General features: G+C 39.1%; 1 protein-coding gene across 1 annotated transcript in view; it reads left to right on the top strand.

Moving 5' to 3' along the window:
* LOC139445683 (uncharacterized) overlaps window positions 1–16,128 on the top strand; it is a 180,626-nt gene that overhangs the window by 63,242 nt on the left and 101,256 nt on the right. The window contains exon 3 of the mRNA XM_071226872.1: window positions 5,887–6,051. Within this exon, the coding sequence (XP_071082973.1) occupies window positions 5,887–6,051 (165 nt within the window). The remainder of the gene's footprint in view (window positions 1–5,886; window positions 6,052–16,128) is intronic.

Below are 16,128 nucleotides of genomic sequence, written 5' to 3'. Positions count from 1 at the left end.
GTTTTGAGGTTACAAAGAGCTGTTTGATATTTTCAATCAATTCATTGACATGCTGAAAAGAGTCATTAGCAAAAGTGTCCTGGTCCGTTGTGTGCAACTTTCCAAAAGTTTCTAATTAATTCTTTTTGCCGCAATGTAACTGTCCCATTCATCATAAAAATTGATTTTGATGAAATTAACCCAAGATTGCGGCGATTCCTCTCGGTTCATTTCTATGTTGAGATATGCCTAGTCTCTCCTGGAGTAACAATTACTGCATATTAATATAATGCTATTCATATCAAGTTATCCAACTTCATAATAACAGCATAATTATGTGCTTTAATGCAACTACAGTTTTGGGGCTGCACTGATGGAGAAAGTCATGATGAAAGTTTATCGTTCTATCTCACCCGGATTTTATTGTGTTGAAGAAATTGTAATAAGAAGTTCATCATCCATACAGTCGTGTCATCAGTTACTGATCCTACTACTAAATGACGCTTCCGGGGGTTCCTGGAGGGAATTGGTCCCCAGCAAACTATCCTGGTGCTAAGAGGCAACAGCCTTAGTTGATTGTGTGTCATCGTACTGTAGAGCAGCGTATTTACGTAAATACACCCCCCACCCCCCAAAATATTCAAAACCCAATTACCGTATTCGACGTAATAAGCGCCCAGGGCGCTCTCAAAATTAGGAACAGGGGGCTCTTATTAGAATATTATTTTGGTGAAAAAATGAGTTGAAAGATAACTTTCGTGGTTTTATGCTGACAGCCTGAACTGTTTATGTACGACAGATATATTTTTTCAGAATTTAATTGCCCATAATTAAGGGTACATATAACACATGAGTGCGTATTATACGCGAAAAAATAAGTCTGGTGTACAGTGATCAATCGGAAGGGTGCCAATTGGGATTGTTCACAAGCCAATATATTAGGAACTATCGCCGTGGGCGCTTATTAGAGCGGGGCGCTTATTACATCGAAAAACAGTACTTTCAATTAACTTGCTTAAAGAAATGCATGCATTAAATGAAAAACTCAAATGTATAAAACAGCGCAAGTAAATAACCAATGAAGATTTTTCAGCATGCGTACAAAGGAGTTAATTTCTGAAACACAATTACGAGCTAATTTACTTTCCAAGTCAAAGCTGTATATTTAGAACAGTTATCTTGGCTACATACATCTAAAACATTTCATATTTTTTTTAAATGTTAAAATGTTCACTCTTTTGGTGGAAAAACCCAATAGAGATTGTGAATAGATGAGTGACAAAATATTGGTTACCCAATGAAAAATGTAATAACCCAATTAAAATAGAAACCCTAGTGTTAAAACTCAATTGCTCGAAAGTTATCTGGAGCTCTGTGATGGCTCTCAAAATCATTCACTTGATTGTCTGGTTGATTGTTTCCAGGCAGCTACATATAGATGGAATATTGCTCAATGTGGCGTTAAACAACAAACAAGAACAATCTGTATAGCTGCAATACTATATGACCAAAATACCAATGCAAAATAACCTGAACATGTAATAGCCTCAAAAATGATAACATACAATTTTTTGTAAAACAATTAAAATTCTATTACTCTCACAATACCTTTAACATTTCGACAAATCAATTTATGGATAATGTCAAGTTGAAATTTGCACCATTTATACAAGATGTACCACACTATCACACAGTGGTGCTATATTCGAAAACAAGTTAACTATAAAATGTTCCACTTACAGATATTGACATAATAGGCAAGTTCAGTCATGGTGCTTTCTGCGTACATAATATATGTTAAGCTACATACTACTGGCTCTTTGAAAGGTATCAGAATGCTGCCTGATGAATTTGATAAAGCAGAATAGATTAATTCAGGCAATTCCAAGTTTTGTTACATGTGTAATAACATCTTTTACAATCGTCTTGCAGTTTCTGTTAAATAAATACAGTATATCTCTTACAATCATCACATCCCTTGGGCACGCCAGAAACCTATGATTGTGGGTTCGAATCCCGGTTCGCCATGATTATGTTTCTAGGTTTGTTAGCACCATACCCGTGCTCGTGGGTTTCACCGAAGTGGTAAACGTCTGAGACCTGCATCACTTCGGGCTTTCCTCCCACATTAAGCTGACACGCCGTGATATAACTGGGATACTGTTAAAAGCGGCGTTAAACCAAACTCACTCACTCACTCACTACAATCATCACAAACTTTGAGTTGTACTTCGCTTAAGTCAATTTTTTAGACTTCTAGCCTGAGCTTGGCCTTGAGCGTCATTTTCAGTGAAGTTAGTGTCATGTGGATAGCTGAGCTTACTGCACCTAACAGAATTTTGCTAGACTTGGGCTTCGGACTAGTGGCTAAAGTAGCAGACTTCAAGAACCAAAATGCATCACTTCGATCATTAGTGTTATTCAACCTGCACAGTTTGTTCAAGGCTCATTGTGAATCAATTGATGTTCCGTCCCAAATCTCACACAAAACGTTTCTTAGGACTTTATTTAAGAAGAAAGCTGCCCCATTTGTCAGTGTTGGGTGTTAACTGTTTCTAGAAATTGCTGGACGTTAGCGGGATCCTCTAATGCCTCAGTAGGGTGAGTCACAAGTAAGCTATTTTAACAAACCAATTGAAAGGAGGCGCCCTGCTGGAACGGGATGTTGTCATGCAATTGTCACATCATTGGTGTGTATACTTGCACAGGCCCTAAGCTATTGGGAAAGCAGATATATCAATGGTGTGTGCAGTCCCAGAGAGTATAGCAGTCCCAGACGAATTTTGCGGTAAAATTACAAATTTCTGCAGTAAAAAAACTAACTGTTTCTCCCATAAAAAATAATACAAACTCATGGGTTTTTTAAACTTGTTTATCGCTTGTATTTCAGGTTTGGTTTAAACATGTCCACTTTATGTAGTCATAATGCCACAAGAACGTTTAAAAGTATGAATTCCATGATTTTTCTGCAATTCTGCAGTAAGTCCCATTTTCAGCTTATCTTCCCGCCATTGCAGAATCATAGAATTCGACTGGACCTTTTATGGGCAAAACAGAATGTTGTTCTCATTGGGGTAGTATAGAGGAGAGATTTCATTGCCAAAATCCTTCATGATTCTGCGTGTGTGTTTGTACAATTCCTGGGCTGCAGTTACATAGGAAATGTTCCATGATTGGGATTCACGAACATTTTGTTGTGATACGCATCTTGATGGAAAGGTCAGGATACATGAAAACTGGAAACATGAGTCAGTGTAAAATGATTAGAAACTTGCTTGACATGAAACTTTGATGAATAACAACTTCTTTATAGTTTGTAATGATCTTTCAGGGCTGCTTCTTGCCCCTTCATCAGTTAAATTAGGAGATAAACCTGTCTTTTGAAATCTGAGGTCTCTTCACTACATGTTGTAGATTCGCTACATGTTATTTTAATTCAAAAGCGAGTGTTTTTTTTTTTATGTAGGCTATCAATAGATTTATGTATTCATACACAGGTTTTGTGATAAAAGGTTTAATTCAGAGGTATCAAATGGAATTTGATACCTCGTGTAAATCCTGATTTGATCAATCCGAATCAAGCATTCTTCAGTGTCATGGTGAATGAAACCGATGAATTACCATAAATTCTTGTCTGAACAGTAGGGATGCAACGAATACACTATGAGGCGAATCAATTTGTATCATGAATATAGGGTTACGAATACGAATATTAATTCACGAATACAATAACAAGTCAGCAGTTGATGTATCATTTGTCATATTCAGCATGTTCAGTGAGGCAACAACAACATAAATTATTAGACATGATTTGTTAATTTTTAATATATCATTAAATATATTATTCATTTATATACTGCATTTATCAAGGTACTAGTATCTGCTCAAATGCAACAATGACCAGTGACCACAATACTGTCAAATTAAATAGTATAAGAGTGTTGTCTTATGAAGAAATCTATGCATAAAATACGTTCGTATGGGTATTTTTTTATGTAAATGCATATGCTTGCATATTCATAAATAATCGACTCTAGTGGCCACGGATAACGAATTCAATTCATGAATGGATACGGTTCGATTCACAGAATACGCGAGTGAATCGTAACAGCCCTACTGAACAGAACCCTGATTTGAGGATGTTCGACACCATGCTGGTGTACTGTTGCCTGCCCTGGCCTGCTGGATGATCCAGCATATATAGGAATTCCAACAGCGGAATTGGTCTGGGACTAAAATGTCAAATTGGTAGTGAGCTCCAGTACCAGACCATGAGCCAGCTGGTGGTGACTTGTGGGGGCTTGATGGAACAATATGTTTGTGGGCGGTGCACAATAATCAGCTAAGAGACTTCAGAAAGTGCACAAGCATTGCTTAGCGTATCCTCATGAGTGCACAATTAAGAAGGTTGTTCCAGTAAGAGCACAATTGTATCCTCGGACCTTCTGAATGCGCACAATCGTTAAGCTAGTATTTTCGATTGAGTGCACAATCATTAGGTAGGACTTTCTTGGATGTGCACAGTCGTTGGATATTATTATCTGGGCAGTGCACAATGGTTTGGTAGGACATCCTTAGAAACACATCATCTTTGGCTAGCATATTCACAGAAGTGCACAATCATTTGGTAGAATGTTTTGTTCAGTACACAAGCTTAACTTATTTCAGTTTATGATTTATAAGGTGTTCAGAATAGGAGTTCCTTGCATCATTGGAGTTCATTTTTTATCTTGGGTTCTTATCATTGTTTTACCTTTGACATGATGATGATGATGATGATGATGATGATGTTGATGATGATGGACATTTCTATTGCGACATATCCACCCTAAAGTACATGCTCAAAGCGAGTCTGGAAAAGGACCCCTTGCCTTCCATGCTTATTTGAATGTGGGTTATTTAAGGGATCAATCAGCCATGCTAGATCTACCTGCCAGTATGCTGATTCTTCCTGTAAACATGTATGCATTTAGTCATAAATACAAGTAATGGTATTTTACCATGAGTTTACATTGAAGCAAATAAAGAAAATGGGCTTATAGAAATTGGTCTGTGCAGATTTTACATACAACATGGTGATGGTTTTCTATATACACAAGTCAATCCGCAGTTTTCTAAAGGCTCATTACACAAAACCCACATTGTTAGCCAGTGTCAACTGGTCCATTGTCGGGTATCGGCACAGCGGCATGCTGTTATGGAACGATAATGTACATTAGGCTCCTGTTCCCAGCAACTCAGGAGATTTTCATTTGCTGGAAATCCCCTAGATGTTGTAGGTATCACAGCCAAGTTCCTGTGCGATCAGAGAAAGCTTCAACCAGCCACGTTCTCTTTTAGCGTGCCGCCAGTTCGATCAGTCAGCTCCCAACACTTGACCATAGTCCTGTAGAAGGCAAGGCGCCATGTTAAAGAATATTGATTCACCTTGCACACTTCTCCAAATTTCTTGCAACGACCTTGACCCTCACCTTACATAGGCCTCAGCCTGTGAAGCCAATTAATTGTGCAATTGGGCAACATATCTACTGAGTATGCAGTTTATCCTGCATGGTGGAAACGGCCTTTGGTCCTGTCCGCAAGAAATAATGAATTGACGTTTCATCGGTGCGGTATTGAAAATGTCCATGTGAAAAACACAGATCAGCCGAGAGATTGAGAAAACCGACTCACCACTGTGTGTGTCCATGTTCGCTATGCAGCCTACAAGTGTATCTGGTATTTGTGTGGATCAAATGTAGATCTACGCCCTAACAACCATTGATGATGTGATGTTCCATTCTGTTTCAGTAGTATACACACTGACAGAGATAAATGCCATCATGAATTATTCAATTTTTTTTCACCAGGCTGAAACTCCTGTTACTATGCTGAACCATTATTATTAATGACCACTTCGTCTTTCAGCGTCTAGAAGGGTTGAGTGCATCATGGCAGCTAGCTAAAGCCGAGGTGCGTCAGGAACGACATCATCAGCTGCAAGAGAAATTGGCCCTTCAGCATCACCTTCTGCATCTCCAAGATGAACTCAGCAAACAACGACGCAGTCGAGAAGAACAGCATCTACACCAGGTAAGGGGCACCTGCAACATTATAAACAGATGAGTCCTTGTCATACACCCCTCCAACACCAGATACGTCTTCTTTCTCAAATCCAGGATCTTAATCCAGCCTATTTCAAGGATATTGAGCATTATCCGTTAAAACACATCTATAAAGTTACATCAGTTTTAGTACTTACACTCCAACATTTTATGTATTTACCCCGAGAAGCAGGATCTGTTTATTGATGTTTCAAGGGAAAGGAATTAGCAATTTGGGATTTTTAACTGCCAAGCTTCCTATTTGAAGTATTTGTCTCTGAAATCGACTTGATAGTGGAGCACTAATTTTCTCTGCAACAGAGACGTGTAACTTATGTGTGCACTTATCACCTCCCTGTGATGGTACTGTTGCTTAATCATTGTGACCTGAGAAAGCCAACAACGTTCAATTTAGGCTGATTTAGTGCCAGAGCTGATGCTGGAAGTCTGTCTTCTGGGCAGAACAACAGCCTGGCCATCTTGTAATTCTCGGGGTCATAGGCTCAGCATTAGTTTGCACATATCAGCAAGTTGGTAATTTAACGGCTGATTAGGCCGAGGTGATCAGAATCCCGAACGTATTTAGCGGCAAACGTAGGACGAGACAGCTGTAGGTTACATCTTCGACATGGGTCCACCATTCTGGCGATTTGAGCCAATTTGAGCTGGTATTGCCACTCTGTGTCCGGACCGGCATTGGCAGTGTTCCATGGTGATTTCCATACAAATGATGAAATGTTCGCTACTCTGCTGTCGCTTCTTTCCTCACTGGGGAGTTGATGCGGATCTAATCCTGTACTAATGCCGAAACCAATACTAGAATGATGGAAATAAACAACTTGATGGTGATACTTATTTAGTATCCTTCACAACTGGGTTTTTCTTTTCAGTGTAAATTGGCAATTTCAAACTTGTGATTTACATGCTTGATAGATGTTTTGAAATGAAAGCATTCAAAATTATTTGCTTTGATAGTTTGATAATATTGGTGGCAGGCATTTGTTAAAACTGGCAAAAATAGGAGAGAATGTTTTTACTTATTTATCATTGTTGTCAAGGAAACAGTATGAAGGTATTCCATAACATCATTTCTTTCACGAGGCTGGGGGACATGATATAGTAAGAGAAACAAGAAGGGGGCTAATATTCCACTTGATTGATGACTACGGAAATGTTTACTCAGTTTTATAAATGTTACTGAAAGAAACTGTTGGGATACTGGTTAGAATTGGTTCCCAGCAATTAATGCCTGTCATACGAAATGACTGTGAATCGGGTGATCAGACGCAGACTTGCTTGATTGAGTGTTATGGAACCTCGATGTTGAACATTACTCATAATAACAATCACTAGTTATTTTGAAGCTGCTGTCATTTATCTGAAAAACATTGCTGAATGTGGGTCAAACAATCAAACAAGCTTGCCGAAAGAATACATCAGTACACAACAATACTAAACAATCCTTAAGTACCATTTTTCTCAGGGAGGGTGGGGTAGTGGATAAAGCGTTCGCTCGTCACGCCGAAGACCCAGGTTTGATTCCCGACATGGGTACAATGTGTGAAGCTCATTTGTGGTGTCCCCTGCAGTGATATTGCTGGAATTCTGCTTAAAGCGGTGTAAAACCATACTCACTCGCCCACCGTTTTTCTCACTGTACCCATTATATAGCAAGGGTTAATCAGCCCGATAGCCTTAGAAAATATAGTTTAACATGGGCCTCATCATAAACCTGATTGGTGGATGCACTGCACACACACAGATGGGATTTAAACCTAGTCCTTGAGTGTTAACCAGGTGGACACTTCACCCTTGACCTGCACTCCTCGACTGTCTTCGAAACCTATATTCGTTTCACATTTTCTTTGTTTTATACGTTCTTGTGTGTTAAACTTGACAATTAAATAGAAACGGTTTCATGAACTTTAACTTTCTCCCTTGACATTTATGTAATCAATTTGAAATAGAAGAAGCCTTTTAAAGTGAAAGCTTTATGACAGTTTGCAACAAATTTGCATCTATACAGGAACATTTTTACCGTTGGATAGGTATGCTTACCGTAATGGCAAACTTAACCATTAGTTTCCTGATTTTTTAAACTGATTTAAAAGTGGAGCTCATTTTTTTCATTTGAACTTAGTTGAGAAAAGTTTGGTTAGACAAGGGATGTATTCCAATCCAAGAAAGGATTTATTAATTACAGAACTGTGTGATGTGCCAAAAGATGTTGTTATGATGTGCTAATTGAGGTCATTAGCAGAGCAGTCGACATCGCAAATACCTCCTCCTAGTCCACCACCTGCCCACAGAGACCCACACAGGGTTCGGACATCAGAGGTGTGAGATGCAAATACACAGGGTAAACACCCCCCTAAGCGTCTCCGAGCCTCTTTAAACATCACATCTAAAATACCCAGGTAAAGTCAAGCGTGCCACCTTGCAAAAAACACTAACACTCCACCATGAAAATCCTGACTTTTGACTTGGCTAAAAATTGCTTTTTTTTGACGTTTTGTTCCTCTGGTAAATTTTTTCTGTTTAAAAATATCAACTGTGTTCCTGGTTGGAGTGTTGTGTTGTTAAACGGATTATTCACCATGTAGGAATAATATTGTAGCCGAGGGTATAGTATTGATATTGCATGCAATTGTATAAGAACAAAATCTGATATGCTTAAAACAGGCATAAAAAGCTCATTATGTTAGGGCATGCTGGCTACACAGTGTAGGTGAACCATTGTGACCAAGTACCACAATCACTTGTAATGACACCAGGCTATGCAAATGCAATCGAGAAGACTTAAGCTTCGTGGTCGTAGCTTTCAGGTATTTCAGTTGCGTGAGAGGGGAGCTTTTGCGGAGCCAGCCCAACTCTAGCTGCAAATCGGAGATCTTTTCACACAAGGTTTTCAAGAGCGCTGAATCACTCTCTTCTAAAGGACTCCACCCGTTATTGGAGTTGCAAGCCGGTATTCTAAACACAATTAAGACGTTAACAGCCGTCAGGTGAACTGTCAGGGTTTCAAGTCAGTTCATCTTCGCCCAGCTTGTCAAACCAACCGTCAAGCAATACCCTCCGTTCAGGACACATTGCACAAACAGCTTCCATACTTTCCACATTCACTGGAGTGTCACAGGGACCTTTACCGGTCTGCCATGGCCAGGGTCACACTCTCCCCATTCTGAAGCATTCCGTCAACGGCTTGAGCTTGGTAATGAATTTCTTGTGAAAGACTCTAGGCTTTCACGTACAAATCTGTTCATTTTCTATTAGTAAATAAATAGTTGATTTATGAAAGAAACGAACAAATAAGAACTACCTGTGAAAACTGTACCTATTTAGGGGGTTGACAATGGATTTGACGAGGTTCTGTTTACCGAGCAGGGTAAATAAATCCAGCATTTGTCATGTTATAATACAGAACATCTGCTGTGAAAGGCTTGTCTGCCTTGACAAACATGTAATATTTTTTAGTTATATAGCTATAAAGTTTCTGATAAGAATACTTTAACTTTTGACATCCTTTTCGATATGAAAACCACTTGAAAAAGCGTCAGTGTCAAACTGTGACATTCAAGGTACAGGCCTCAAATGCCAAGTCAATTTAAATGTTAAAACCATCTCTCAAGGAAGGATGAAGATGAGACTGACTTGTGCACAGCATCATGGCAGCATCATATCAAATGAAGCAGGTGAAGAAAATGCTGTCAGAAAAAAATAATTGACGAGAATTTTGACTTACTTGACTGACACACGATCCCATTGGCACAAAACTATAAATTGAGCATGTTATTACCAGTGGTATCCTGGCTGTGCAGTGAAGTAGCTGTAAGCTGAATGATCTGCAGTATTCCCCTGCTCTGGGGTTACACCAAACTGGTAAGCAGTGATGATATACATCATTTTGATGTGGTCCCTGCGGATCTGCAAGCTGTGATAGAACTGTGTTCTGTACAGAATGATGTTAAACCCATCACTGTCAGCTTGGTAATGGCAGTAAGATGCAGTGCCACACTGATGATGCTGTAACTTATCCATGGTGAAACAACAGGGACTCTCATTATGAAAAACTTAAGGATTGAAAGCCACTCCCAGACCTAATAATGGGCCATTGTAAGTACTGTGCATCTACATCCTAAGGGGCGGTGGGGTAGCCTAGTGGTTGAAGCGTTCGCTCATCACGCCAAAAGGCCCAGGTTCGATTACCCTCTTTTCTGGTGTCTCTGCAGTGATATTGCTGGAATATTGTGGAAAGCAGTGTGAAAGCGTACTTACTCACTCACTCTCATGAAACACTTAAGGATTGAAAACTGCACCCACACCCAAGTAATTAGCCCCTATACAGCCTTTGTTAGGCATCTACATTCTACAATAACTAAATCACTTTTGGGGGGAACTGCGTGTATGTGATGTCATCAGCCTGGGATAATTTGTACTAAGTGTTGGTTTTAGACGTGGAATGCAATGATTCAGCCATTGGGACATTTGCGTGCGTTTTGGCTCGCTGGTTTTAAAGGGGGGTGTGTTACTACTTCCCATCACACATTGTTACTTCTCAAGCGACTTGCCACTACTGCTCACTCAACCAGTACAATTGCACCATAAAAAATTCACCATCCCATTCATGATGAGAAATATTGTGTTCAGCGATTCACTCAGGGTACATTGTCCCAGCAGGAGGCAGCACACCTCCATGTGGAATACGAGAATTCCACTGGCACACGGTATTAAGATCATGACATCACAGTAGATCTGTCAGGATTAAAGTCCCATTTCTGGAGATGAGTCAACACAGGGGTCACTGGATCGAAGCCACTACTTGCTTATCAAGCATCACATTACATGCCTCGAGATGGATAGGAGTTGACAAAAAGGAAGGCTAAAGAAAATTTAAATTTGAATAATTGTTATGAAAAAATGTTATCATAACTGGGCTGGAATCACAAGATTTGCACTTTGAAATGTGCACTGAACCAAACAGAAGTCTTAATAAGAAATTTCATATTATGAAACTCAGGTACATGTGATATCTCTTTAGAGACTTTGTTCCAAGTAAGCCTCTGTTCTCCCAGCAGTTAATGGGTACCTGGTAGGATGAGATGATACTATGAATAACAAATTCTTTTATCCAAATAATTAAACCTCCAGTATGTTGGCTAAGTTTGTTGGTGTTTTATTTGAAGGCCATCTAGGCACACGGGTGGCCCAGTCGTCTAAGGTGCTGCCATTCAGGAGTTGCATCCCTTGGGCACGCCAGAAAACTATGATTGTGGGTTCGAATCCCATTTCGCCCCGATTATGTTTCTAGGTTTGTCAGCACCATACCCGTGCTCGTGGGTTTCACTGAAGTGGTAAATGTCCGAGACCTGCATCACTTCGGGCTTTCCTCCCACATTAAGCTGACACGCTGCGATATAACTGGAATAATGTTACAAGCGGCGATAAACCCAACTCACTCACTCACTCCTGCTCCATTTTCACCCATGTTGAAAGCAAGGAGGAATACTACTAAGCTAAGACAATAATGCTGACTATTTCACTGTTGCCATAAATGCTCAATTATTTATTATTCATTTTTTCAAGGGCAGGGGAGGACTCGAATATCACCAAGGTAACGAATGTTTGGTTGAAGTGCCGTGTCACGTGTGTCGAAACTACTGTCCTAAAACAAGATTTGAGTTGAAATATTTCGTGTTTTTATAACTAACATTGTCCAATAAGGAAGCAATGTTTCCAGTCAGGCCCTGGGTGCATTTCAAACACTGGCCTCACATTGTCGTTAACTGAAGCAGTGTACTAACCCTCCTAATTCACATGACTTGAATTGTGATATTAGCTTGTTCCAAGTTAATCATGCAAGCACTTACTACCCGGAATCACATCAGGGATTATTTCAGAAGAAACTGGTCTTCATTGGGCAACTAATGAGGCATACAGCGAGGCAGAAGATATCGCTGCTTCTGATTGCTGCTTCTCAAGTAATCCCTGATCTGAGCCACGCTTCCCAAATGCACTTAAACTCTTCCCCCTTCACGAGCATCCCCTAATCTAACTCTTCAAAGGAAGGGCTTTTTCCCCTCTGAGAAGAAACACCAACATGTTGTTTTGTTTATTCATCAATATGAAAAGTACAGTTCAGTGTGTTCAGAAACACTCCCTCTGGTCCAAACCTACAGACCAATTTTATCTGGATTATATCTCCGACCTGTTCACATAATTGTAATTTATGTGAGATTATACAGAAAACTACGGTTTTTACGAACTCAAAGGGACCACTTATTTTAGTTTGTTATAAACGTAGTTCGTTATAAGCATATATACAACACATAGACGGGACTTCAAAATAAGTTCGTTATATTGGTCTGTTTGTTATGAGCGTGTTCGTTATAACCGCAGTTTACTGTATATGATTATTTTGTTATTTTGAAAGAGTGGTAGGTTAGCCAAGTGGATAAGTGTTGGCTCATAGTTGTTTTTCAGCTTAATGTTAGGTTAAGCTGCCATTTTATGGCTGGTATATTGTCAGAACCATGACACTAAACCGTCGTCCAACTCATGCACAGTCAACTCTGCTTTTTGCAGATATTTCTTATGAATTTATGAATATGGAAGGGTCTTGTCGCTTTTATTTCCACTAAGCTCATCTGATGTAAGGGGCGGTTGGGTAGCCTAGTGGTTAAAGTGTTCGCTCGTCACGCTGAAGACCCGGGTTCGATTCCTGACATGGGGACAATGTGTGAAGTCCTTTTTTGGTGTCCCCCGCCGTGATATTGCTGGAATATTGCTAAAAGCGGCGTAAAACCATACTCACTCACTCATGTGATATAACTACTCACAGGACAAAAGGCATGACAGATTAACCGTAGTCATCTGAAACAATTGGGTGTTCGTTAATTACTTTTCAGAAGTATAACTGTCCTTGAAGACCATGATGCCAAAAATTAATTTCAGCCTGGTGGACTCAACAGTTCTGACATACTTAGAAATACCCCGAAAAATATTTTACGATTACTGAATTTGAACTCAAAGCTCTATAGATCAAAGTGTTAATTTGTTTTGGTATATTTTTGTGTGACTTTCCATCAGCAGGTTTACATGCTAATGCCTATACTACTTCCATGCAGGCTTCAAGATGCAACACAGAATTTTTTCCACCAACAAATGTTATTTACTTCTCTGAGCTAATAATGCCAAGGGAAAGCATATGGAAACCGAGTCCTTATTTCCAGGCACAGTGCATTGATTTTGAATTTGTACAGATGGCAATGTTGTATCAGGGTCATAATACCCCTGATACTTCCAATAAACTTGGGTAAAATAGAAATTTGTCAATAACGGCATGTGTTGTTCTCTGGGGACTTGGTGGACCCTGTGACCTCTTACATCACTGTATAGCCCCAGAACATGGATAATATGATAACCATTTAATGTTTCGTTTCGTCCACAAAGGCTGATATTGATATGCTTTGTGATACAGAAATCGGGTGATAATTACACACGCACACACGCACACACACACACAGCTTGCATCTGTGAATTCGGATTGACATGTGGAGGGATTTTTGTCATGATAAATGTGCCATTTTCCGAAACTTGAGGCTTGTCTTTTGGTGATGATAATTGTTTCATATCAACATGTGATATAGTAGTTTTCATATATGTAGAGAGGAATTTGATGGTATTATGATGATAGGTATGGAAAGTGCCACCCTGTTCTTTTGCCTCAGAGATATCGAGGAATTGCCTTTGTAGTCAGACATTTCTAGTCTCATTCCAGTCCCTATTATTCTCTTGAATAATTGTTGAAGACTTGCTTTATCTTTTACATTCAAATCATTCATAGCATTCTAGTGTAATTTATTGATTTATTGATCCATTAATAATTTATCATGGGACATGAGGAATTTTATTGTAAACGCAGAAATGTTGAAATTGGGGTTTAAATCCACAGCTGCTATAATCAGGTCTTCGTAAGAGTTAATATCATTATATGAACAGATGGCTCAAAATATGTTCTTGGATCGTTTTCATTCCTTTTTTGAATTAACAAATTATTCAGGGTATGAATGTCAAGCCATATAGATTGAACAAACAGTTAAAATCTGCTTTTCATGGACAGTATTTAAGGACTGTTTTACATGTACAGTATTTAGGAGCACCTATCTTTCTTTTGTTGATCCTGCAACAGCAGGCAAGAATACATTTCGGGGAAGTCACCGCCTCTTGAAGCATTAGCATATAGATACAGTTACATAGCTAGATGAACAGAAACATGATTGTGCATGGTACGGAGCTTGTCTAGTGATGCATGGTTCATGTTGTCTGAGATTGTCAATGATAGTTAGTGGTTATTACACAAGTAATGTGTATAGTTTGTGCATGTGTCTCCTGGTTAGCTGGATGTTATTGGAGCTGTGTTATAGTTAAATTTGACACAGCCCAATTGAATGGTGGGCCTAAACCTTTAAATTTGTAATGCATGATTTTTATCATGTTTTTCTTTTCAGTCCTTTCGTTTTTTCCAAAATGTATAGCCAACCAATCTTTCAATATTCAAGGAACTACAATTTGGCTTTTTGTACCATATAATTTCAATATTTTATATTGCCAAGTGACTTTGAAAACGAATTACTTTCTTTGATGTTACTACAATGATGCGGAGTTCAAATATCTCTATTTTAAGTGAAAGTTAATATTGTACTCAGGGGTTTGTGGTCATTTTCAACCTCTCATTGACCAATCATAATTATGTATTTTCAAATTTTACGATGTAATGTTTGATAAATCAAACAATGACTTTCTAGAACATATTCACACCTGAAATTCACTTCTCCCAATTCTGTGTGAACAGGGATTCTGAAAATAGTTTTTTCTCTGATTTACCCATACTTAAGTGGACCCTTGAGATCCAAGCACTGATTGCATACATTGTCACATGGAAAGTAGTTTATTTCTTATGGCATTATGACGGTGTTGACCTGGGATGTGAGGAAGGAGCAGGCAATTAACTGTTATGTCCAAGACCATGGAAGCCTCATCCACGAACCAGGGGCTATTTTTCTCTCCGATACCCTTGGGTATTGTAAAAAATGTTTTTGTCCCCAGCAGGTGCACACTGACTGCTCTCTCGAAGCCTGGTTTTAAGTGGTGGATAGACACAGGTTCAACATCTAGCACCATTTGAAATCAGTGCCTCTGGAGTTGCCATGACAACTGATTGATTACATCGAATTCGCATCTTGGATGTGAGAGTTTGCTAAAGCATGGCTTCCTCTGTATGAATGAAATAGATTAGGCCGGTGTGGAGTCCGGACTCGGACTTCAAGCTTGACCCTTCATCTCAGCTCGCGGCATTTCGTGGTTTGTTCTGTGTAATCGCATTTGGCATCATCAGATACTATCTTCCTAACCAATATGCAGATAACAGAACTTGGGAAGGTTGGAACCTGACAAACTGGTAGAGCAACTTGAGTATAATAAACTGCAGCCTTACCCCACCACTAATTAACTTAATGCAGGACCGGTTTCCACACTACCGCCCAAGAGAGCCCGTGTTAATCATGGTGCCAGGCAAGGCATTCATTTAATACTATTTAAATCGATGGAATCAAGTTAGGGATATTTGTCTGTGTTGAGCAATATATGAGATGTCATTTTGAAGTTAAATTAGAATCTACAGAACCAATTCAGTATACATGTATCATGCAGCTTATATTACTCTTGTGTATACAAGTTTTTGAAATGATGTTCTTTTTTCATCTGAAGAAAAAATCGTGAGTTGCTGATTTTATCTGTGTACACTGTGTAGCAAGATATGAGATTATTTTTTAGTCTCAGAATATCAAGATGCAAGTCAGAATCTATTGACCCCAGCTAGTAATGATCTTCTGTTTCAGCTTTGGAAATATTACTTGCAAAATACAGGCAGAATGTTTCGCTTCAAGCTAGTAATTATATTCTGTACACAGCAGTATTACTTGAGAGAAAGTCTAAATCTGCCAAATCAGGTCCGAATGTATGTAGTCTAGCTGATCGTGTTCTTTGTCATACGGCAGTTTAGAACATG

This window comes from Haliotis cracherodii, unplaced genomic scaffold (genome assembly GCF_022045235.1).
Source record: "Haliotis cracherodii isolate W230 unplaced genomic scaffold, xgHalCrac1.p SCAF_6, whole genome shotgun sequence".
Taxonomy (NCBI): Eukaryota; Metazoa; Mollusca; class Gastropoda; order Lepetellida; family Haliotidae; genus Haliotis; species Haliotis cracherodii.
The sequence above is the reverse complement of the archived record's forward strand: the minus strand, read 5'-3'. Positions and strand labels throughout refer to the sequence as shown.